Genomic DNA, 25,349 nt, shown 5'->3' with positions numbered 1-25,349 from the left:
AGTGGTAGTACAATGGGCAGGGTGCTTGCCTTGCATATGGCCCACCCGGTTGGATTCCTGGCACCCCATATGGTCCCCTGAGCACTACCGGGAGTGATCCCTGAGTGCAGAGCCAGGACTAAGCCCTGAGCACAACCAGATGTGCCCCTTCCCCCAAAAAAAAAGTTCCTGAAGGGGGAGGTGTGAAGGGGGAGGTGTTACCACCTCAGTAGACGTGCAGAAACAGACACCAAGTCGGACAGGGTTTATTCATCGTTAGAGTAAAAAAAATATTTCTAGATCTACATGCATAGATATGTAGCTATGGGTCTAGCAGGGAAAAAAAGCGTTAACAGCGCGTAGAGCTAGAAGCTAGCATTAGGGAGGAAATTCCCTTTTTTAAATTCCCTTTTGTAGATACACTGAGACCCCTGCTCAGGAAAAGCAGGGTGACGGGGGCTGGAGAGTCCAGGGGTAAGGTGCTAGGTGCCACCTGTGGTCCCCGCATGGCCGGGGGTCACTCCTGAGCGCAGAGCAGGCCTGGATCGTGGAGGCTTCCAGGCTCCCTCCCCTGCCCAGTGCTCGGGGTTGTAGGAGCCGCAGGCGGGTTTGCCCTGCACCTGTGCGAGCCTGGCTTCAGCCCAGCCTTGCAAGAGGTGGTTTCCTTTCCTTTCTTTCTTTTTTTTTTTTTTGAGGGTGCTCAGGGATTACTCCTGGTGGAGCTGAGGGACTATCTGGGGTGCTGGGGATTAAACCAGGGTCTGCTGCCTGCAGGGCAAGCCCCTTACCCACCTCTCCGGGTCTCTTTTTTGTTTTGGGGCCACACCCAACTGTGCTCAGGGGACCGTGTGGTGCCAGGGTGCGACCCCAGGCCCCTGCGTGTGACACTTGTGTCCCAGAGGAGCCCAAGCCGCTCCTTTCTCAGGAACCAGGAAGAGCCAAATGGGGGCTCCCCGCCGCCCCCCGCCCAGGGCTGCAGAGCTCTGTTAGACTGGGGGTGGGGCGGGGCCGAGGGCTGGTGTGAAACAGCTCCCCACGTGAGCCCCCACAAGCATATATACAGGCGGAGAAGCGAGTGGGCCGGGGGTCTGGCAGGCAGGGAGAAGCAGAGGACTGGCGAAGAGGCGGGAGGAGACGCAGCTGGCTCCGAGTGAGGAAGCAGAAGGGGCGACCGGCCCAGGGTGCAGCCCTCAGGGCCCCTCGGAGATGTGGCTCCCGGCCGCCGGGCGCACCCAGGCCCCCTCAGTTCCTCCTGGGTCCTCCGGGCGCAGCGGGGACTGCAGTGGGGCTGGGCTGGCCAGTTTGAAGGAGGAAGGAGAGAGTGAGGCCCCAGCCCCGGCACCACCGTCTCCCATCTCTCAGCTGCGTCCCTGAAATCAGGCTGGGAAGTACCCGGACACCCCCGCCCCGGGCCTCCCTCCTCTTTCCCGCCTGCCCTGGCAGCTCAGACCGTCCCTGTCCCCGGTGCCAGTCACCTGGGGCAGCAGAAGGTCCAGTGGCTTCTTCAGGGTGCTGCTGGGGAGACGGGCGATGCGGCTGTGGCGCCGGGCGACCCCCAGGGATCGGGAGACTGAGGCGCTGTGGGAGGGGAGGTGGAGGGTCGTCACGGGCAGGCGGCTGGGCCGGGGGAGCGGGAGGGGGCCCGGGCAGCAGTGCCAAGAGGGCTGGGGTGGGGCACCCCGGACTGCCCAGTGAGCCCTAAACATCTCCCTCCTAGGGGAGGCCCGTGGCCTTTAACCTAGCACGGAAGGGTCCCCCCTCCCCTTCAGTCTGATCTCGGGTCGCAAGCGTCAAGCAGAGGCAGATGCCAGATGTAACCCCCCCACTTCTTTTTTTTGTCTGTTTTTGTTTTTGGGTCACACCCGGCGATGCTCAGGGGTTACTCCTGGCTCTGCACTCAGGAATCACTCAGGGGACCATAGGGGTGCCGGGGACGGAACCCAGGTCAGTCATGCGTAAGGCAAGCGCCTTACCTGTTGTACTATCATTCTGGCCCAGGATCCCCCAACCCTGACACCACGGGTTGCAGAGATGCAAGACCCTCATTTTCACCTGCCCAACCTCACCTCACAATCCGCCTCTTCTTGCGGGCTGAAGACCCGGGGAAGGAAGACGCGGGCTTGGCGCCCTTCATGGTGAACACGGGCAAGGGGCCGCTGGGGAGGGGGAGGGGGAGGAATAGGTCAGCGGGCAGCAGGCCCTCGCTCGGGCCAGGGAGGACCTCAGGTTTCCTTCTCCGGAGGAGGTTCCTGACAGCCAAGGGTCAGCAAGGCTCCCGGAGAATGTGCACACGTGTTTCTGGCCCGTGCAGACCGCTACACGCCTTCGCTGGCCAGCTCCCCTCCCAGTGGTCCCTGAGTGCAGTGAGGGGGACCCGGGGCTTCCTCCCTGGTTCTCTCTTGTCCTCTGGACCCTGGGCTGCCCTGACCCCAGGCGAGGCCCCTCCCCAACACTGGGGCTGCAGGCGGGGCCAAGAGCTCAGCTTCTCCCTGAGAAAGGGCTCCCCCCCTCCCTTGGTGAGGAACTTATTCATAGTCAGAGAATTCTGGGGTAGAGGGTAAAAATCTGGGGGTGGGAGTGGCAGAAACGGGCATTTCTTAGTGCGACTGGCAGTGTGAGCCAGGGCTGCAGAGGGTGGATGGCCGGGCTGGGGTCCTGCCGAGGCCAGGGCGTCTGCGTGGAAGCTGGATTCTGCCTCCCAGGCCGGGGGAAGGAGGCTGATCCAACCAGTGGGGCGACAGCGGAGCCTGGCTCCAAGAGCTGGGGCGCCCTCCCCTCGCCCCCCGCCCCGGGACGGCTGGAAGGGAGACCCACCTGCGGATGAAGGACAGGTCCTGGCGGCCGTGCTGCTCCCAGCCCGGGCAGACGGGGAAGCCCGGCGCGGAGGGCGGCTCGTCGGACAGGTCAAAGGTGGCGTTGAGGTCCCGGGCGGGCAGCGCCAGCGGGGTGGAGCAGTTCTGCAGAGCGGAGGGGCCCAGGGGCACCCGGCTTTTGATGACGGTGGCTGGGCAGACACGGGGGGAGCGGCAGGGGGAGGAGGCCTGGCCCCCCTGGGGGGCCGGGGAGCCCGAGGGGGCCGGTGCCTCCGGCAGGGACCCCCTCCGCAGGCAGGGCAGGAAGGACTGGCGCTGCCGCTTGAGGCCCCGCTCCGGGCCGGGGGAGCTCTCGGCCCCCACGAGGCTCGGCCCCCTCCTCCTTTTCTTCTCCGTGGGCTGTGGGGGGCTGTGGCCGGGATTGTGGTGGGGGCCAGGTGGGACCCCCAGCGCCAGCTGCTTGGCCATGGTGCGGGTCACGGGGCCGGAGTATCCTGATGACTCTGAGCACAGAGGAGAGGGGCTGAGTAGAGAGCCCTGGGGGGCCGCAGCAGAGACGGGCAGGCACCCATAGCGGGGGGGTGGGGGGAGCCCCAGGACCACCCTCACCAGCGACGGAGGGGGGACACTCACTGGTGTCCCGGCTCAGTTCCGAGGCCAGAGGGGACCCGCCGGCTGGGCCAGGCTTCCCGGAGGCCTCCGGGGGCCCTGGGTCCTCTTGCACCAGCCGCTGTAGGGTCTCAAACTCGGCCACCATGTCAGGGGTCAGGAGGTCGGCCGCCTGGAGCAGGGAGAACTGCCGCTGGGCCAGACGCAGCACCCTGAGGGCCAGCCTAGGAGAGAGGGCGGGCGGGGGCTCAGTGGGCGCTCTACCCTGCACCAGGCCCGGGACTCAGGGCCGGGGGGAGAGGGGAATCCCTGGACCCAGGGAATGCCCTCCCTTTGCACCATGTCCAGTGCTCAGAGCCAGGAGCACTCAGGGGCCATGGCCTGGTTCTCTCCTGCCCTGCCCCCGGGCGATGCCCCGCACTGCGCTCGGCACCCGGGAAGCAGGGACGGGGCCCTGCCGAGTGGCTGCAGACGCAGAAGGCTCGCGTCTCTCTGAGTCTGGGCCGTGTCTCAGGGGTCCCGCCCTGGAGCGGGAGCATTCACCAGAAGGATGAGGCAAGGCGACTTCCAAGAGCCAGACCCACACAGCTGGACACAAGGGTTAAGGCGCTTGCCTTGCACGTGCACGGGAGCCGCTTTGGTCCTTGGCACGGCCAGGGGTGAGCCCTAAGCACAGAGCCACCCCCCAGGACCCCCAAGAGTCAGGCTCCAAGTCATACTCCCGCTGTGATCCCGGGTGCTCCTGGAGCTTAGCCTCAGTTTCCACCTCCTCAGATTGGGGAGATGGAATGGGGAGGGGGGTTCCCTGCCTCAGAGGGTAGCTGGGGCGGGGTTGATGTGGCCACAGACACAGGAAGCCCTGTGGGGCCGGCCCTCCCCTTAGCTCACTCAGTCTCGGGTTCCGGCAAGCTGGAACTCTGCCGGTGAGGACAGAGAAGGAAGAAATCAGCCCTGCGGCTCCATCGGCTCCATCGGCCCCCAGAGTCCCAGACAAGCACCTGGGATGCGCTTTCCACTTAGTGGGCGAGTCTGTGTGTGCCTCAGGGGGCGTTAGCAAGGGAATTATGGGGGTAATGGGATTACCGATGTTGTAAAATTAGATTCTAATAAAGCAAAATTTATTTCTGTAAGGCACACCTTCAATGAAAGGGTGAAGGCAATTATCTTGGTGGGGATTATCATTTCCCCTCGGGCAGCAGCCCCTGCCCAGACGGCTGGCCGAGCCCCTCCCTCCCTCCCTCTCTCGGCCCTGGGGGGCTCGGGAAAGGCAAGTTCATTCCAGCCAGAGGCCTGGAGGCTGCAGGGAGGCAAAGCGGGGTGGAAAGGGGCAGGACAGAACTCATTCCCCACCTGTGCCCACCCTGCCGCCTGGGTCCCGGCGCCAGGAGGATGCTGGGGGGAGGGCACTGGCGTGGCAGCTGGAGGCCGGTCTGGGGCTGCCCCTCCCGCTAGGTGGCCCCGGGCAGATGCTTTGGTCCCCTCCAGCATCTGTCTCTAGCAGGAGCCTCTGAATGAGGTTTCAAGGAACCCATCAGAGGACATTTCGGCCGGCACGGCCCTGTTGGAGCTGTTCTACATATTAGACTCCAGCAGACTGCATTTGAAGAGACTTGGCAGCCGGAGGGGGGAGGGGAGGAGAAAAATAATAATCGGAAAAACCCTTGAACTGGAAAATCTAAGATTTACTCAGTTGGTCTCAGATTCTAAATTCAAAAGCCAGTGAGAAATTGTTTTCAGTTATCTGGTGGTTAGGGAGTTACTCCGAGCATGGGCTTGATCCAGAATATCCGGCCACCCCTCACTCGCGGGCCTCTGTCCCACTTTATTAGCACCTGGGCTCTAAGGAGTATTGGGAATCAGGGCTGCCATCCGGGGATCACAGCCAAGATTGAAGCGATGTGTCGGAGACACAGAACGAGGGACACCCCTGCAGCCTGTCTCCACGCAACAGGGGACACCAGGCAGAGACCCTGAGTCATCAGCAGGGCCCCATGATTATTTGGGGGGGTGGCAGGGCTGGCAGGGGACATCCCGCCAGGGCACCCCTTGGTCCCTCCAGCGCCCCGGGGAGCCGGCAGCGGGAGACAGATAATGAGCTGCTGATTATTCAGGCTGCAGCATTTTTGCTGAGTCGGGAACAGACACTCCCCAACAAGAAATAAAATTAAACAGGCCCTTCTGGCCGGAAGCTTTAAATACACTGCCTGGCGAGGAGCGTGCTGGGGAGGGCAGCGGAGGGCTGGCAGCCGCAAAGCTAAGTGGCAGGGGATTTATGTGCTGGGGGCCAAGGGGGGAGACACCTTGCCTGCACACAGCGGGGAACGGCCTCCCGGGGGCGCTGGTGGGCTGGGGGGGCTTGGGGCGGGGGAGGTGGGGGCCGTGTTAAATTTGCCTTAGAGAAGAGAGAGCCAGTCAGGGGGTGATGAAGACGCTCCGGGTCCTGACTGGGGAGGGCTAGCTCCTCCTCTGCCTGCCCCCCAACTTCTCTGGACTGTCAGTCCCCTCCTGCCCACAGCCCTGGCCCACACGGCGCTTGCCAACTGTCTTTGAGGCATGGGGGGAGGGGGGCTCTGCTTCCCCCCCCCCTGCTCAGGGCCAGTTACCCGGAGGGATAACCAGACAGTGACGGGCGAACAGCTGGGGAAACTGTCAAGTAAGTGAAGGGAGAAAGTGAAGGGAAAACAGGGGTGAAATGAGACGCCCCCCTTTCTTTTTCAGGGTCATGGGATGGGGGGGGCCTCCCCAAAGACTGGCCTCTTGCGTCACGCAAAACCAGAGCACTTGGGTGGGGAGTGTCCTCCTCCCAGGTGCCCCAAAGCCATTGGACCTACCCGGGGCCCCAGCGAAGAGCACAAAGGCACCTACTGTTTGGCGGGGTCTCTGCCCAGTGGCGGCGAGGACGGGTGGTCCGCAGGGGGCTGGGATGGCAGCGGCGGGACAGGGGACTGGGGTCCCGGGAAGGTGAAGGTCTGCTCTAGCCCCTGGGCTGAAGCCTAAGAGATGGGGAGTCACCAGGGGCCCCAGGACTTCCCTCCCTCCGGGTACATCACCCCAAAACACACCTCCTCAGGAGAAGCTGGGGCCCCCCTCCCTGCAGCCCACACCTGCTCCCTGAGGGGAGCGCTGTCTGGAGCTGAGGGACTCAGTATGAACCCCAAGTGCTCTCCCAGCTGGGCAGGGCTTTCTTTCCCCCCACACCCGGCAGACACCCACTCCAGTCCTACCTCCTCCTCCTTCTCTTCCTTTTCTTCCTCCTCCTCCTCGTCTCTCTCCGAAGCCTTCACCTCCACGCCTCCCTCCTCCTGGGCCTCCATGGCCTGGCTCTCCACTGGGAGAACTGGTCCTGGGTGGGACTGTGGGGTGCTGAGCCCCCTGGGAGAGCAGGGAGGCGAGGGGGTGCTGGAAGGGCAAAGGAGACATGGGGTTTGCGAGGTGGGCTGGGAGGAAGGGCGGGCGAGACCTCAGGGCCCTGCCAAGGATGTCCCCAGCAAGGGCAGTGGAGGGGCGTGGGGGGGTGGGGGGAGGTTCCTCTGGTTCGGGGCATGGCAGATACTGCCAACGGGGTGCCATGACTCTATTTTTTTGCTTTTTGGGTCATACCCGGCAATGCACAGGGGTTACTCCTGGTGGTGCTTGGGGGACTATGTAGGATGCTGGGAATCGAACCTGGGTTGGCCGTATGCAAGGCAAATGCCCTCCCCGCTGTGATATCGCTCCAGCCCCCCACCCCCTCGCCGGGTTCCATGACTCTTGCACAGTGGGAGGGGGTGGGCGGGACACCCCTGGCCTGAGGCGTCCCAGCCCTGGGGGAGCCCAGGCAGGTGGGGGCTCTACAGCCCAGGCCGGAAGGAAGGTGGGACTCACGGGTGCTGCAGAGGGTCCACTTTGGGGGACAGTGGAAGTGCTGGCTGGGAGGCAGGACCCCCGGCCTCGTACATGCGCAGCTTCTCCCGCAGGGCCGCCACCTGGAATGGAAGCAGCCCAGTGCCTTAGGGGCCCTGCTCACCCCGCAGTGCTCCTGCCCCGAGCCGGGCCCCTGGGCACACCCCACCCTCACCTCAGCCTGCAGCTGCTGGCAGATGGTGGCGTACTGGCTGAAGTGGCAATCCAGGCTGATCACGTTGCTCTTCAGCTGGGGGAGAGATGGGGTCAGAGCCACGCCTGTGGCTGGCCAGTCCACGCCTGCCGCCTGCCTCGTGGGTGGGTTCCGGACTGGCCTTGGAGGTCAGAGGAACAGCCGGAGGCAGCAGCTGGGCCTGGAGCACAGACAGACAGAAGGAGCCCCAACCTGGACCTTGGACCCCTGACCGTGTGAAACCCCCCCACCCCGCCCTGGGTGGAGGCTTTGCAGCAGCAACAATGGGAACATCAGGACCTCCTGTGGCGAGGGGAGGTGGGTGACTGCTTTGATGATGTGTTTTAAGGGGGGGTGGGGAAGGGGGGGGAGGATTCTAGAAACAGGGTCCAGCTGCCAGGAGCAAGTCTTTGCTTGCTTGGGGGCCACGCTGGCTGTGGTTGGGGGACTCTTCCCGGCATGGGTGCTCGGGAGCTCCTTCCTTCAGTGCTGGGGATGGGACACTGGGTGCTAGAGGGCACTCCAGCCCTCGGAGCTGTCCCCCTGGGCCTCCTTCATGGGGGGAGGCGCCCCAGCACTGCTCAGGGGGTCCAGGGGCCACGCCTGTTGGCACTTGGCCAAATGGGCCAGATGGGCTGACGCTCGGCCCCGTGGGTGCTGGGTAGAGTGCCAGGCAGTGCCAGGGGTCAAACTCAGGGCCTTGAGCATTGCACAGTCTAGAAAGGATCACAGCTGGGACTGGCGCGATGGTCCAGTGGGGAGGGCGTTTGCCTCGCAAGCTGCCAACTTGCGTTGGATCCTGGGCATCCCATCTGGTCCCCTGAACAGCCCCAGGAGTAATTCCTGAGCGCAGGCACGGCCAAAACCAAAATTAATAAATAAATTACATAAAAACAAAAAGGACGATGGCCTCAAGTGATGACTGGTTCCGAGACGCTTCCTCGGTCGCCCTCGGGCTGAGACCAGACCCTCGCCAGGGTCTGCAGGGCGGCCCGTGGATGCCTCGCCTGCAGATGAGATTTCCGTCTTCCGGCTTGGTCCGGGGGGCCAGAGGCCACGAGGCTTCTCACCCGGCCTTGTCTGTGAAGGCCCCGAGCCCCGGGGAGCTAGGCGACCCAGCCGGTCCCCACCCCTGCCCTGCAGGCCCCGGAGCCTCTGGGGGGGGGGTGACACGCACCGAGAGCTTGATCTCCTTGGCACGGCTGGCATACTTGAGGGTGTTGTAGGTGTCCTCGAGGGTGAGGCTGGAGGGGCTGACGGCCGCGACCATCACGGTGCGGCAGTTGCCACCCAGGGAGTCCTTCAGCAGGCGCGTCAGCTTGCTGTCGCGGTAAGGCACGTGAGACTTGCGGCCCTGAGGGTGCAAGGGGTGTCCGTCAGCGGGGTCCCCCCAGGGCAGGGCCCCAGCAGCCTCCCCGGGCGGCCCCGGCGAGCCGGCCGCACCTTGGCGTCGGCCAGGGCGTTGAGCACGTTGATGAGGGCCAGCAGGGAGCGGTTGATGTTGGCCCCCTCCCGCAGCCGTTCCCCCTTGGCGTGGGTGCTGGACGCCCGCTCCGAGCCTGCCAGGTCCACCAGGCTCATCTTCGCCACCCGCAGGGCCTGGGTCAGGCTGGGCACCCGGTCCTGCTGCTTCACGAAGATCTGGGGGCAGAGGGCGAGGCTGAGGCACGGGCTGGGCCTCGGGGTGCTCCCCCCGCCCCGGCTCCCCTGTGGTCCCGCAGCCCCACCCCTCACCTGGAAGATAGCGTGGGAGCGGGAGGAGGCGGCGTTGGCGTCGGTGGGGTGCTGTGTGCGGTTCCGGTTCCCCCGGGTCAGCATTTCCAGCAGCTGCTCTGCTGAGGTTGGCTGCAGCCGGGGAAGGGCGCCGTGAGCCCCCGTCGGGATTGCACACCCTGAAAATAGGACCAATAGCCCCCGCCCCCACCCCCAACCGCCCCCCGTACCTGGTGGAAGGAAAGTCCTTGCACCACCACACCCTTGTCGGGGTCCTCCCGGATGGCGAGCGGCCCCTTGGGTTCCAGGAGGTCATGGATCTGCTCGTTGTACACCTGGGGAGAAAGGAGGCAGGAGAGGGAATGGGTGGGGCCCAGGGGCCAGGACCCCTCGAATGAGAAGAGCCCAGGCAGCCCCTCACGGGACCCCTGCCTGGCCCTGTCAGCCCTCGGGGTGGTAAGAGGGAGAGGTGGGCAGCCCAGGCAGGGGAGGGTGGGGACGGGACAGGCCCTACCTCCTGGTAGCTGATGAGCACCTCAAACTGCTTCTCCTCCTGGTGGGCCTCGAGGCGCCGGTACAGCTCCATGGTGGTCAGGTACATGATGCCGGGGTCCCCCTCCCTGCCCAGCATGGTGTGTGTCTTCCCAGCCCCCGTGGCCCCATAGGCAAACACTGCAGAGGACACAGGAGGAGGACGGGGGTGGCGGGAGGGCCTGGTGTCCTGGCTCAGGCTGCCTGTCCCAGCCACATCTACTCTGCACCGGGCTTCCCGACCCTGCTCAGGCCGGTGAGTTGGAGGGCACGGGAGCTTCTGCAGACAGGAGCTTGGGTCGAGGGCCCCCACCTCACTTCCGGGGGCTCCAGCCCGCATTTGTTGGGAGAACTCTGTGCTTTACGGTTGTTCCCCTGTCCACTCTCGCTCTGAGGGACCAGAACCAGGTATCTGCCTGGCAGTCAGATCCTGGGGCCCAGGTGGAGAACACAAGGGCCAGAGCACCCCGCAAAAGTGCCAAGCAGGGGCCAGAGAAGAGGTACAGCGGGCAGGGCGCTTGCAGACTGCCAACCCGGTTGGTTCCCCCACACCCCATACGGTCCCCCGAGCACCGCCAGGAGTGATTCCTGTGCGCAGAGCCAGCAATGAGCTCTGAGTAGGGTCGGGTGTGACCCTCCCCCCCCCAAAAAAAAAAAAACACAGCAGAGAGAGGGGCCCAGCTGGGATGGGGGTGGGGCGAGCGGCGCCTCACCTGAGCAGTTGAAGCCCTGCAGGAAGCAGTCGAGCAGGCCGAGGGTGGTGTGCTGGAACACGTCCTGCTGGCTGGCCGCCTCACCGAACACCCGGTCGAACACGAACGGCAGGTCCCTGCCCTTCTTCTTGGGGCCCTCATGGGAGCCGCCCCACTTGAGGCCCAGGAAACCCCCGTCGGGCTCCTCCGGGTCGAACACCAGCATGCGCTCGTCCACCACCTGCACGGCGGGCCGCCGCTGGCTCTCCAGCTCCCGCGGGGTGGGCGGCCGTACCCGCACCACCACCCGCACCGCACTGTCCTCCACGGCCAGCACCATGGCAGCGCCTGGATGGGGACAGGAAGAAGCCTTAGCGTCCCTCCTCCCGAGCACTGCATCGCCAAGGGCCGCGCTCTTTGCAGACGCCCGTCGGGGGGGGGGGGGGGCGTGCCCCCCAGGCCCCATAGATGGCACCGGGAAGGCCTCTGCTTTGCACACAGCCAACCCGGGTTTGATCCCCTGCTGCGCATATGGTCCAGCAGCGCCAGGAGCATCCCTGAGCACAGCTGGGTGTGGCCCGGGAATGTCTATCCCTGGGCATTCCACCACCGTGGCCGTCTGCTCGCTGGCCAGTACCACCCTCCACACGACTTCGGTCCCGTGGCTTCACGGCATGACGAACTAAGCATGAAGAGCTTATCAAAAAGAAAGTACCTCCTGGTCCACAAGAACACTCCTCATTGGTCTTTCTTTTTTGCTACTTTCCTTAGCTACCAGGCACTTAACTGATCCAATGAGCTTCAAAGAAGCTGAGCGGGGCCAGGGACTTGGCTCAAGTGGATGGGCACAAGCCCTGTCCTGGCTCCCCAGGTACTCGGGAGCACTGCCAAGTACGGCTCCCACAAACTAATCATCAACTCCGTTCCCAGCTAAGAGCTCCTTATGCACCCACCAAAAAAATACCCTTATTGGGTAGAATTAGTTTTGGTTTTCTTCCCTTTTTTTTTTCCTTTTTTTTGGTAGGGGAAGCCACAGCCAGCAGTGTTCAGGGCTTATTCCTGGCTCTGTGCTTAGAGATCACTCCTGGTGGACTCGGGGGACCATTTGGGACACTGGGGAACAAAGCCAGGTTGGCTGGCTACATGCAAGACAAGCACCCCACCCACTGTGCTATGTTCCAGCCCAGGACTTATTAGGGTTGTTTTTGTTTGTTTTTTTCCTTCAGGGGCCTTTGATGCTCAGAGGTTATTCCTGCTCCGCAATCAGGAATTACTCCTGACGGTGCTCAAAGGGCTATATGGAGTGCCAGGGATCAAACTCTGGTTGGCCACGTGCAAGGTAAATGCCCTGCCCACTGTACTATCGTTCTGGCCCCACTTACGGGCTTTTATGAGTATAAAATGATATGCTATAAACATTTAACATTTTCTTCTCCATATTGATGCCAAATATTTCTTTTTCTTTCTTTTTTTTTTTTTTTTTTGCTTTTTGGGTCACACCCGGCAATGCACAGTGGTTACTCCTGGCTCATGCACTCAGGAATTACTCCTGGCGATGCTCAGGGGACCATATGGGATGCTGGGAATCAAACCCGGGTCAGCCGACGCCCTACCCGCTGTGCTATTGCTCCAGCCCCAAATATTTTATATTTTGCCTATTGCACTTCCTAGATTTCCAAAGCAACACTAAATAATGAGGATGATGAGCATCTTGTTTTGTTCTTGATTTTATTTATTGGGGCTGGAGCGATAGCACAGCAGGTAGGGCGTTCACCTTGCACTTGGTCGACCCATGTTCGATTTCTCCACCCCTCTCGGAGAGCCCGGCAAGCTACCGAGAGTATCATGCCTGCATAGCAGAGCCTGGCAAGCTACCCGTGATGTATTCAATATGCCAAAAACAGTAACAATAAGTCTCACAATCAGATGTTACTGGTGCCCGCTCGAACAAATCGATGAGCAACGGGATGACAGTGACAGTTTATTTATTGGGGGTGAGGAAGGGGGGTCACACCCAGTGACACTCAGGGCTCACTCCTTTACTCTGTGTTCAGGGGTCACTTCTGTCAGTAGGGGGGGGATTATATGCAGTGCCAGGGGCTGAACCAGTTCTAGCTACACGCAAAGCAAGTGTCTTACCCCTCTACTAATTCTCTGGCTTCTTGTTACTTTTTCCCCCAGCCCCTTGCTTCTTGATTTTTTTAGGTAATTATGTGTTTTGCTCTTTAGAAACTATTATTTGGGGGGCTGGAGTGATAGTACAGTGGGTAGGGCACTTGCCTTGCATGCAGCTGACACAGATCCAATCCCGGCATCCCATATGATCCCTGAGCACCACCAGGAATAATTCCTGAGTGCAGAGCCAGGAGTAAGCTCTGAGCATCAACTAGGTGTGGCCCCAAAATGAAACAAAGAATTAGTTTTAGACACATAACCATTATTAATTTATATTTTTTTCTATTTTTATATTACATATTAGAAATATGTATGAGTTTCTCTAGTGTCCTTTCAGTGTCTCCTGATGTCTCTATGTATTTTTTTTCTTTTGTTTTGAGGTGATAAATTACTTTACATTATTCCTGGTATGAATTCTTTAGAAAAGAATCCCACCCTGGCCACAGTGAAGTTCTCAGTTTCTAAATGGTCAGATGTGTCAATTCTTTTCCCCATAGTTTTGATACTATTTTAAGAAGACAAGCTTCTTGGAGGCTGGAGCGATAGCATAGCGGGTAGGGTTCGATTCCCAGCATCCCATATGGTCCCCTGAGCACTGCCAGGAGTAATTACTGAGTGCATGAACCAGGAGTAACCCCTGTGCATTGCCGGGTATGACCCAAAAAGCAAAAAAAAAAAAAAAAAAAAAAAAGAAGACAAGGTCCTCTAAGGTAGCGAGTATTTTCCTTGTATTGCTGTCGAACCCTTGCATTGCTGTAGTCTGTTGCAAGTATTCCATAGCCTCTAGTTGGAGTGATAGGACAACAGTTTGGGCATTTGCCTAGCATGCAGTCAACCAGGTTCAATCCGCAGCATCCCACCAGGTGTGATTCCTGAGTGTGGAGTCAGGAGTAACCCCTGAGCATCGCCAGGTGTGGCCCCAAAACCAAACCAACCAGCCAACCAACCAACCAACCAAACAAACAAACAAAACCCCAAAAAGTCTTTTCTTTCCAAATAGTGGGAATTATCTCAAAAAGATTGTTAAAATTCCCTTCCAATTGGAAAGGTCACCTTTAATATAACTACATTCTCACCTGATCACAAGTTTCTGGATTCTCTGTTCTGTCCTACTGACAGGTCTGTTCCTTTTCCAGTAACTCAGCATTATGATCCCTTGGTTCTATATTATACCTCACTGCTGTTTTCTTGGCTATTCTTGGACATTTTGTCTTGCACATGATTGTGGAATTAGCTTACAAAGCTCTATGAAAAAAAAAATCCAGCTAAAGATTTTAATCCTGCGAAGATTAAATTTATAGATTAATTTGAGAATTTGCATCATTGCAATATCAAGTCTTCCCACCAAGGAACATAGCATCTCTTTTCATTATTCACAACTTTGGAATCTTCAGTAAAATTTTTATAGTTTCCCTCACGTGGGTTTTATATATTTCTTGATAGGTTTATTGCTAGTTATTGCATAATCCTTTTAATATTGTGGATGGGTTCTTTTTAAACCTACATTTTCAAAATCCTTTCTTTTTTGCCAGAATTCATGTAAGAAAGCTACAGATTTCTATATGCAGAGCTTGTGTCTGGCCACATGGCTAACCTCCCTGATTATTAGTTCTAATGGATTGCCATTGATTCTCTTAGGGTTTTCAATTAAATGATGGTATAGTTTGCAAATAACGAGTGACCCTCTATTTTTAGTTCTCTGGTATTTAGTTCCCCACCCTCCATGCCCTTTAGGAGTGGGTGCTGAAGGCCATCAGACGCTTCTTTGACAGCTGCTGAAACGATCATGATTCTCCTTCAATCTGTTCAGCCTAGGGGTGACACAGGCCATTTCCTAGTGTTGACCTGGGAGTAATTGCAAACACCAGCCTCTTCTCTTTTGATTTCCTCCCCGACCTCTCCCCTGATTTTCCGTTTTTCCACTGAGCCTGCCAACGAAGGGTAGAACGGGAATGTTTGGACTGCAGGACTCACTGAAGTTCAGCCCACGTCTAGGGACACATTAACAGGGGTACGGAGTGGGGCTGCTCCAGACCCGATGACCTTTGCAGAAGGTCATTCAGCAAAGACCAGGGCGATGTCCACCTCAGACTTTAGTCACCAGCTCGGGCTTTCCTGTGGGAATGAGATAAAACTGAGCTGACTTTGCTTTTTGGGTCACACTCGGCAATGCACAGGGGTTACTCCTGGCTCATACACTCAGGAATTACTCCTAGTGGTGCCCCGGGAACGTATGAGATGCTGGAAATCGAACCCGGGTCAGTGGCGTGCAAGGCAAATGCCCTACCCTCTGTGCTGTCACTCCAGCCCTGAATGCCTGTCTCTAAATTTTATTTATTTATTTTGATTTGGGGGCTGCACCCGGTGATGCTCAGGGCTTATTCCTGGCTCTGCACTCAGGAATCACTTTTTTTTTTTTTCTTTTTGGGTCACACCTGGCGATGCACAGGGGTTACTCCTGGCTCTTCACTCAGGAATCACCCCTGACGGTGCTCAGAGGATGATATGGGATGCTGGAAATCGAACCCAGGCCAGTCGCATGCAAGGCAAACGCCCTACCCTCTGAGCTATTGCTCCAGCCCCCTCAGGAATCACTCTTGGCTGGCTCAGGGGACCATATGAGGTGCAGGGGATAGAACTTGGGTTGGCTGTGTGCAAGGCAAGCACCCTACCCACTGTACTATCTCTTCAGCCCCCTCAATTTCTTAGTTTTTCCCCATTCGATTCCTCTCCCAGCAACCAGACTGCCATCATTGGAAACAAGAGGTGAGTGCTGGCAAAGGCAGGGATGGCTGCAAGCGTCTCCCTTGCAATTCCCCAAGAGAGATGCTACTAGCTTCCTCATCTTCCAGGAAACTGAGGCTGAGCAGAGAAGTGTCCAGCCTGCAGCATGGGGGCTGGGCTCTGGCCCCGACAGCACCAGAAGAGCCAGCTGCACTGCCTCCATCAAGCTCCATGAAGCTCTCCAAACCTCAGGTTGTCTCTGCCACTGACTCCATAACCAGTTTCTCAATGTCACTGGTACTGTCTGTTTTCCTATCTGTTGTATTTATTTATTTATTTAGGTTGGTTCAGGGCCGACTCCTGACTCTGCACTCAGTGATCACTTCTGGTGGGGTTTCAGGGGCCACATGGGCTACCAGGGGGTCGAACCTAGGTAGGCGGTGTGCAAGGCAAAAGTGCCCAGCCTGTGGTACTATCTCTCTAGCTCCAGGTATGCTCTGTATTCTGCTGACTCTTGGGTTATTTTCAACACGCAGAGAGAGGACCTCCTGTGTCCCACCCGCCCATTCCAGACCCCGGGTCCCCACTCTTGTACCCACGGGTGGCTTCCCGGCAGCTCCCCAGCCCCGGGGGACGGTTTTAGGAGAGGCGGTGCCACGGGGCGTCAGAGCATCTGAAGCAGGAAATTAAAAAGGGCATGGGCAACGGAGGCCGCGTAACCTTTCCAGCTCTCCCCTCTCCGCCTCCTGAGGGCCGGCTTGGTGCGGCTGACTGTTTGCCTAATGAGATGTTTTCCTTCTCCCCGCAACCCTGCAAAGGACACAGGGTGGGGGTGAGGAGTGACACTCGACAGGGATCCAGCTCGGACACCCGCTCCCTGGCTCCTCTGCCCGGCTCAGGCTGGGCGGCCTGTCCACCTGCCCCACTGCTGAGAGAGAGAGAGAGAGAGAGAGAAAGAGAGAGAGAGAGAGAAGCGTGGGTCTGCTCCCGCCCCAGGGGGATGGGGAGATTAATGAGAGACCGTTTGTCAAGCCGGCTTTGATCCTCAGCTGGAAAGAGCATCTCAGCCCAAAGTACAAGGGAGACGATTCTTTAATAAGATCTTCAGGGTTCTGAGTGCACCACAGTCACGTCCTCTTTCTAACCCGGGGCAGCTCATTAAAACCCGGAGGCCATTTGGCAGTGGACCGGGGCTGGGAAGCTCCGATTCCCTTGTTTTCAGGGCGGTCTCTGCCCATCTCTCATCCCGACAGACGGGAGGAGGATTTCCAAGGACCAGAGGGGATGCGGCTGACAGCCGGGGCTGGGAAGGCGGGGAAGGCGCCTACCCCGTGGGAGTTTTTCTTTCGCGGGGGGTGGTGCTCCTTCCTCTCACCTCCATCAGTCTCCGAGAGCAGGGCTCTCTTTGACAGACCGGAGTGCCAGACCCAAGGAGAAGATGAGAGCTTTGTCCTATGAATGAATAAAGGCAGTAGAGGATCAGAAGATCAGAGCCCAAATGCCTACATCTTTAAAAGAGAGAGAAAGAGAGAGAGACAGAGACAGAGAGACAGAGACAGAGACAGAAACAGAGAGACTATCACAGGGCCGTGAAGATTGAAGGCATGTGGGAGTCCCGGGTTCAAGCCCCAGCGCTGTATGGTCCCCTGAGCACTAACAGGACTGACATACTGAGCCCAGGGGAGCCCCCAGCACCATCAGGTGTGCCTATCCCGAGGTCGATCTCGAGCACCCCTTGTGGTCCCCTGAGCCCTGCTGGGAGTGATCCTGGAGCACAGAGCCAGGAGTAAACCCTGCACACTGCAGGGTATGGCCCCCAAAGAAAACAAAACTTACTACTATACTGAAAACTTAACTTAGCACTTACTATGTATCTGGTGGCTTGACAGAGGGTGTAGTTTAACTTCAGGGCATCTCATTCTGTAGCTGTGGACACAATTGTTGCATCCCCACAGCAGAAGCTCGGAACTGCTTGTGGCAGGGATGGAGAGGCCTGAGCGGGTCACCAGAGGCTCTGCCCTACACTGCAGTGACCGTTGGCCCAGTAGCTGGGCCTTTCAGCAACTATGTCCCCTCACCTTAGTACCCTCAGGGGACTGAAGCCCAGCCCTCTACATATGGTGGATAGGGAGAAGGGAACAGTTCTTCTTTAATCAGTATTGAGGTAGTAACTGTTGATTTGGGGGTTTAATTCCTTTCCGATCATTGGCTGTTATTTTCCCCATTTTGCTAGGATTCAGTGTATTATGAAGAGAAGCCGCAACAGTGAGCAATTTGTTCCTTTGTCCCTTTCCTGACTTTATAAGGGAACACTTCTTTTTATTTCACTTTTTTGTTGGGGTTGGGGGAGAGGTTTAGGTCACAATGGCTGTGTTCAGGGGTTACTCCTGACTCTATGCTCCAGGATCACTTTTTTTTTTTTTTTGGCTTTTTTGGGTCACACCCAGCGATGCACAGGGGTTACTCCTGGCTCTGCACTCAGGAATTACTCCTGGCGGTGCTCAGGGGACCATATGGGATGCTGGGAATCGAAGTCGGGTCGGCTGCGTGCAAGGCAAACGTCCTACCCGCTGTGCTATCGCTCCAGTCCCTCCAGGATCACTTTTGGTGGACTTGAGGGGACCATACTGGGCCAGGGATCAAACTTGGTCAGCTGCATGCAAGTCAAATGCCTTACCCCCTGCACTAGCTCTCTGGCCTTTCCTTTAACTTTTTGTTGCTTTAGAGAGGAAAAAAGTTTTGGCTCATCAGTGGTGCTCAAGTGCTCCAGAACCACATGCAACAGTGCTCAAGGGTGAGCCCAGAGCCTGGCAGAGCAGAGAGTATGCCCTGCCCACGTCCTCATCTGATCGAAGGCACTTTCTCTCTTCCTATTCTACCAAACCAAAAAGAAGATTGAAAATGGGTGTAATGTGATGTTTTCACCTTTAATCTGTTTTGTTAGGGGCCTTACCCAACAGTGCTCAGGGATCACTCCTGGCGGGCTCAGGGGACAAAATCTGGTTGGCCACGTGAAAGGCAAGCACCCTACCGGCTGTACTATATCGCTCTAGCGATTTAATCTGGAAATGTGTAGGCTGTGTATTAATAGATTTTCTAATGCTATTCTCTCATTCCTAGGACAGAATTAAGTTGGTCACAATGTGCTTTGGGGTTTTGGTTTGGGGCACACCTGGCATGCTCAGGGCTTACTACTAGCTCTGTGCTCAGGGATCACTCCTGTAGGCTCAGGGAACCCTCTGGGGTCCTGGGGATTGAACTTGAGTCTGCCTTGTGAACTTGAGTCTTACCCGCTGTGCTATCGCTCTTTACCCTTTACCGTTTAGTACATTTGCTGCCTTGTTTTAATTTAATTTTGTTTTAGGGTCACACCTAGCTGTGTTCAGGGCTTACTCCTGGCTCTGTGCTCAGGGATTGCACCAGCTAGGGCAAGTGCCTTACCTGCTGTACTATCTCTCAGGCCAAATTCTAATTGTATTTATGTACCTATTTCTTTTTTTTTAATTTTTATTAGTGAATCACCGTGGGGTAGAGTTACAAACTTATGAACTTTCATGTTTGTATTTAGTTTACATCCCTCCACCAGTGCCCATTCTCCTCCACCAGTGATTATGTATCTATTTCATGATGGCAGGAATTGAACCCAGGGCCTCACACAACACCAGGCAGGGACTCGAAAACTGAATTAATGGAGCTGAAGCGATAGAAGAGCCGGTAGGGTGTTTGCCTTACACAGGGACGACCTGGAATCCCCGGCATCCCATATAGTCCCCCAAGCACCGCCAGGAGTAATTCCTCAGTTCAGAGCAAGGAGTAACCCCTGAGCACTGCTGGGTGACCAAAAAAGAAAAATAAATAAATAAATAAATAAATAAACTAAAAACTGAGTTCTATACCTGGCCTCCTTTTAATTTTTTTATACATTATTCTGTTACCCTAATTATATCTTATTAAAACTGCGCAGTTGTCTAACTTTCAGGGTTTTTTTTTCTTTTTGGGTCACATCCAGCAATTTTTTTGGGGTCACTCCTGGCTCATGCACTCAGGAATCACCCCTGGCAGTGGTCAGGGGACCATATGGGATGCTGGGATTTGAACCCGGGTCGGCCGCATGCAAGGCAAACGCCCTACCCACTGTGCTATCACTCTAGCCCCTAACTTTCAGTTTTTAATGTTAGCATTTTAGACCTTTTTAGGGCATTTGTCATCCCTGTGCTGTTCAGGGGACCATCTGTAGTACCAGGAACTAAATTGGGGTCCGTGGTGAGCAAGGCAGCATCCCCCCCCCCACAACCCCACCTCTCGTACTGTGTCTCCAGCCCCAGCATCTGAGACTTTGAAATCATTCTAAGCATTGCTTGAACTAAATTCCACAAGTTTTATCAATGATTAGTTGTTAATTGGGCTGAGTGATAGCACAGCAGGTAGGGCGTTTGCCTTGCACATGGCCGACCCGGGTTCGATTTCTCCGTCCCTCTTGGAGAGCCCGGCAAGCTACCGAGAGTACCCCGCCCGCACAGCAGAGCCTGGCGAGCTACCCGTGGCATATTCGATATGCCAGAAACAGTAACAACAAGTCTCATAACGTTGCAGGTGCCCACTCGAGCAAATCGACAAGCAATGCAATGACAGTGATACAGTGATTTGTTATCTTTTTTTTGTTTGTTTGCTTTGGGGCCACACCCAGCAATGCTCAGGGGTTACTCTTGGTGGTGCTCAGGAGAGCTTAAGGGTGCTGGGGATTGGACCTGGGTGAGCTGAGTACAAGGCAAAGCTGTACCGTCACTGTACTAATGCCCACCTTGCCCCTATACTCAGTACCTCTATCTAACTATTATTTATTTATTTTGAAATTTTGAGTCACACTCAGCAGTGCTTGGGGCTTACTCCTGGCTCTGGACTCAGGGAGCACTCCTGGTAGGGGTTGGGGAACTATATGAGTTACATGGATTGAACCTGGGTTGGCCGCATGCAAGGTAAGCACCCTACCAGCTATTTTCCCAGCTCTGCTAATTGTCTTTTGCTTTGGGGCCACTCCCAGCAATGTTCAGGGCTTACATCTGACTCAGGAATTACTCCTGGTGGTGCTTGGGGGACCATATCCGACGTCAGGGATCCAATCTGGGTCAGCCCCTGAGTTCAATGCAAACGCTCTACCTGCTGTACTATCCCTCAGGCCCCTCGGCTAGTTATCTTTTAATTACATTTAGGATGTTTTATTAGACTGGGCTAGTTGTTTTCTTCTACACTTTTGTTTCCCCTTCTTTTTAATATCCAAATGTGGGGGGTGGTTAGTTCAGGGGGTAGTATGCACTGGCTTTGCATGCACAGACCCCGTTCTAAATGCACCACCTCCTAGGGTCCCTGGAGCCCACCAGGAGTGATCCTTGAGTGCAGGGCTAGGAGTAAACCCTGAGCATAGCCACATATGCTCTCGAAACCAATCAACACATGAAAATCCAAATGTGGATTTTTTTAATTTCTTTTTCGGGGCTGGAGCGATAGCACAGCGGGTAGGGCCTTTGCCTTGCACGTAGCCGACCCTGGTTCGATTCCCAGCATCCCATAGGGTCCCCTGAGCACCACCAGGGGTGACTCCTGAGTGCAGAGCCAGGACTAACCCCTGTGCATCACCAGGTGTGAACCCAAAAAGCAAAATAAAATAAAATAAAATAAAATTTCTTTTTCTTTTTAACTTAATCCTGGGGTGATAATATGGTTTATACCTTGAGGAATTGTTCAGATCCATTTGTGGACAGAACTTTTATAAATGCCTCCAAAATATGCTACTTTTATACTTTAAAAAAGATACAAATGGATCTAGGAAGGATAATATTAAGAGAAACAAATTGAAATATTTTGCATTTGCCCTGAAAGCCAGAGATTTGATACCTGTAGAACCACAGCGTTTGCAGCCATAACAATCAAGCACTTGCCTGATTGGCCAGTAGCACCAGAACTCCCCCTGCCCTCCCAAATTAGCCCCTCTGAGAGAACTAATAGTGACACAGGTAGAGACGTACTAGACTTCGTCACTAGTGAAGCTCTAATGTAGCGATGGGAAACAGAATGGGGGGGGGGTTGTATTGGGGGTGAGACTAGAGAGAAGTGTAACCCAGAAGACCTCACACAGGAAAATTTTATAGATGTTTTTCTCTGAGCTACCTCAAAATGTAAATCATATTATCTCTACTCCACAGGCTATAAAGATTAAAGGAGTCCATGCAAAGCTGGTAGTTACTCCATGAACATGAGCCGTTGTTATTAGAATTGATAGTCTATGTAGCATTTTCCCGTTACCAGTGAATGGTCAGTAAAAAACACATCTCCTGCAACAGAGGGTAGCTCTTTCCCACATCACCTGGGCAGTGGGTGACATGGGAAGGGTCAAAACTCAAGGAGATGAGACATCCTGGTAGAAGGGCTGATTTCTCTCCTACAGATTTCTTCCTTCCTCCCTTCCATTTTTGGGTCACAACCCGCGATCCTCAAGGTTACTTGTGGCTCTGCACTCAGGAATTACTACTACTAGCGTTCAGGGGACCATATGGGGTTCTGGGAACTCCAGTCAGCGGTCACACATAAGGCAAACGCCCTACCCACTGTCCTATCCCCTTGTGATCTCGTAAGGTTTGCTTTATTCCACCAGGTCTTCACTGAGGGTCCCTGAAAGTGAGTGAAGGTCCCAGACAGCTCGCTCAGCTCTCCAAGCAGGCGACTGTGCCGAGAGGATCTCAGCAACCACGCAGCAACCAGCAACCGACAACCATCTCAGCAACCACCTAACAGGTGACCTGGGGCCCGGCCGGTGCAGACGTCCCGCCCAGTCTGGGTCCTGGACACACCTGGACACACCTGGACAGGAGTTCCGATCTCCCGTGCGGAAGTAAAAGGCCGTGTCCCGCACCCCCACGGGACCCCGCGCGGTCGGAGCCGACCCCCACCCGCACCCTGCATCCCGCACGCCGCATCTTCCGGTGCCGCCTCCTAGAGTCCGGGCCGCGGCCTGGGCCCAGAGCGGCCAAGCACGCTCGGACAAGGCCCGAACGCGGGGGCCCGCGAGCCCGGCCCCGCTGGGGACCGGGCACTTACCCTTCGCCTGTCCCCCGCCACTGGTGTCGCCTCCCGCTCTGGGTCCTCGTGCAAGCGGCCAGGCGCCCACCCCCGACTGTGGGCGAGCTCACCCCACACCTTCCCCCGCCCGGAGCCGCGCGTTCAAATTGGCCGGGCGGGCCATCCGCGCTTCCCATTGGTTGCGGTCCGGGTCGCTGATTGGTTGTTTCCTAAGTAACTAACCACAGAGGGGCGGGCGCTGTCAAGAGCGCGCTTGCGCACTTCGTCTCTTGCGGGCCACCGGCTCGCCCGGGGAGACCCATCTGGACCTGCAGCGGGTGCCTGAGCCCGGCCCCTGGAGCCCGACGGGGCCACCACTCGTCGGTCCTGGACTCCGTGGGACCGGCTGCGTCGCCAGCTGCAGCCACCAGATCTCAAACTCGACTTTGCAGCCTGCTTTGTTTTTGTGGGGCTAGGTCGTCATCTGCTTGTTGGGAAAGGGGCTTTAGCGACAGTCCCTTCTCGCTCCGCCGACGCCCCCCAGTAAACTTGGAGAGCAGCCTCGATGAACAACATGCCACCCCTTTCGGGTTTGACAGAATCTGGGGAACCGTGGCCGGGTCGTAGATAGGCGGGTCGACCTCTGGGGGCTTCGAGGGGGAAGCGTCGCTGCTCACCTGCCCCGCCCTCGGGACGAGTCCCCCTGCGGGGTGCTGCGGGGGTCCAGGAGAGACCCCGGCGTGTCCTCAGTGTGGGCAGGCTCCAGTGGCAGCTCAACCGCTGTTAGTGCTGAGACAAGTCACTCCAGCGCTCTGCGTGTCAGTTTCCACGTCTATAAAATGGGGTAAATGTCGTGAGCTTTCCCCTCACTTAGGAGAGCATGGATCTGAACGCCCCGCCGATATGTAAGAATAAGGAGATGGATTTCTGCGGATCTGATGAGAACGAACAGTTGATGCTAGTGCTCACCACTTGTATTAACTTACTCTAAAAAACAACAACAAAAAAGCCAAAGTTCCCATGACAGGGGGCTGGAGTGATAGCACAGCGGGTAAGGCGTTTACCTTGCACGCAGCCGACCTGGGTTTGATTCCCAGCATCCCATATGGTCCCCTGAGCACCGCCAGGGTAATTCCTGAGTGCATGAGCCAGGAGTAACCCCTGTGCATCGCTGGGTGTGACCCAAAAAGCAAAAATAAAATTAAAATTAAATTAAAAGTAAATCAAAGTTCCCATCGCAGACCTATTATCAGAGAATATGGATGGGTGGATGGATTTGGCTTTGGGACACACCAGCAGTGCTCAGGGCTTATTCCTAGCTCTGGGATCACTACTGGCAGTGCTCAAGGGACCATAAGTGGTGCTGGGGACTGAACCCTCAAATGTCTCACCCTCTATACTACCCCTCTGGCCCTAAACAGTATTTATTTATTTTTTTCTTTTTGGGTCACACCCGGCAATGCACAGGGGTCATTCCTGGCTCTTGCACTCAGGTATTACCCCTGGTGGTGCTCAGGGGACCATATGGGAAGCTGGGATTTGAACCCGGGTCGGCCACGTGCAAGGCAAACGCCCTACCCGCTGTGCTATCACTCTAGCCCCTAAACAGTATTTAATACCTGATTGCTTCATTCCCCTACCTGGGCCTCAAATGTCATCTATTCAAGGGGAATAGCAGTTGTGGTTTGGTGAGGATAAAATAAGAAAACGGCAAAGGTACTATCATTATAAAGCTAAAAAGCAAGGCGAAACAAGACCGCTGCTTATTCTTGCCTTTTCTACTACCCCAAAAGAAATAATGGTCAAAAACTGGTTCCCATGTTGGGTATTGGAACATTGTATGACTGAAACCCAGCCATGAACAACTTTGTAACTGTGAATCTCATGGTGATTCAATTAAATCACTGTATCACTGTCACTGTCATCCCATTGGTTATTGATTTGCTGGAACGGGCACCAGAAACAGATGTCTCCATTGTGAGACTTGTTGTTACTGTTTTTGGCATATCAAATACGCCACGGCTAGCTTGCCAGGCTCTGCTGTGCGGGTGAGATACTCTCAGTAGCTTGCCAGGCTTTCCGAGAGGAATGGAGGAATCGAACCTGGGTTGCCGCGTGCAAGCAAACACGCTACCCATTGTGTATCACTCCAGTCCTGGAGCTCCAGTCCCTGTTTTATATAGACGATAAAGACACTAGACTAGGAACCAGAAGACATCGGTTCTAGCCTGATCTATAATATATATAATATGTACAGAGAAAGGTTTGTCCTTTCTCCCTGTCCGAAGGGAGCTTAGATTTACTGAGTAATACCCATCACAGTGCTCCTGAGGCACTCCCATTCCTATGTTTATCTGGGATCTATGGCAAGATGCCCTAGGAGAGTGGTAGCACAGCGGGTAGGGCGTTTGCCTTGCATGCGGCTGACCCAGGTTCGATTCCTCCTCCCCTGTTGGAGAGCCTGGTAAGCTACGGAGAGTATCTGGCCCACATGATTCAATTAAATAAATAAATAAATAAACAAAATTTTAAATATAAAGAAAAGGGGAAAAAATGGTTCCCAGGGCTGGAGAGAGTTGGTAAGGCTCTTGTTTTACATGAGGTTAACCCAGATTATACCCTGGCACCACATATGGTCCCCCAAGCCCCGCCAGGAGTGATCCCTGAGCACTTCCAGGTGTGCCCCCTCTCCCCCCAAATTTTTTTTCTGAGGCTGAAGAAATAACTCAAAAAACTTTCACTGTGCTGAAGGGGATGCTTTGACACAGGACACCTGGGTTCCATTCCTGGTATCACGTGGTCCCCCAAGCAACCCCAGGAGCAACCCTAAGCTTGGGCAGGGAGTAGCCTCTGTGCACTTCCAATGTGGAACCCCTAACAAATAAAGAGAATGACCCCTAGCCTAGGGTGCCCTTCTTCCTGCGCAGCCATGTTCATTTCAACAGAGGCTTAGGAGGTGGTGAGGGGCTGGGGTTCCCCGCAGCT

At 56.1% G+C, this 25,349-nt stretch overlaps 1 protein-coding gene across 1 annotated transcript; it reads right to left on the bottom strand.

The window, feature by feature from the left end:
* Positions 1-339: 339 nt before the first annotated feature.
* On the bottom strand, positions 340-23,449 carry KIF18B (kinesin family member 18B). Its single transcript, XM_055130353.1, has 16 exons — positions 22,404-23,449; positions 10,434-10,760; positions 9,704-9,861; positions 9,420-9,524; positions 9,211-9,321; positions 8,920-9,117; positions 8,654-8,830; positions 7,459-7,533; positions 7,266-7,366; positions 6,626-6,800; positions 6,267-6,394; positions 3,402-3,625; positions 2,794-3,295; positions 2,046-2,135; positions 1,455-1,557; positions 340-1,272 (listed from the first exon to the last, which is right to left on the bottom strand). Exons 2-16 carry the CDS (start codon positions 10,750-10,752, stop codon positions 1,222-1,224), a joined length of 2,517 nt encoding a protein of 838 aa, XP_054986328.1. The 5' UTR covers positions 10,753-10,760; positions 22,404-23,449; the 3' UTR covers positions 340-1,221.
* Positions 23,450-25,349: the final 1,900 nt, after the last annotated feature.

Source organism: Sorex araneus, chromosome 3, assembly GCF_027595985.1.
Source record: "Sorex araneus isolate mSorAra2 chromosome 3, mSorAra2.pri, whole genome shotgun sequence".
Taxonomy (NCBI): domain Eukaryota; kingdom Metazoa; phylum Chordata; class Mammalia; order Eulipotyphla; family Soricidae; genus Sorex; species Sorex araneus.
The sequence above is the reverse complement of the archived record's forward strand: the minus strand, read 5'-3'. Positions and strand labels throughout refer to the sequence as shown.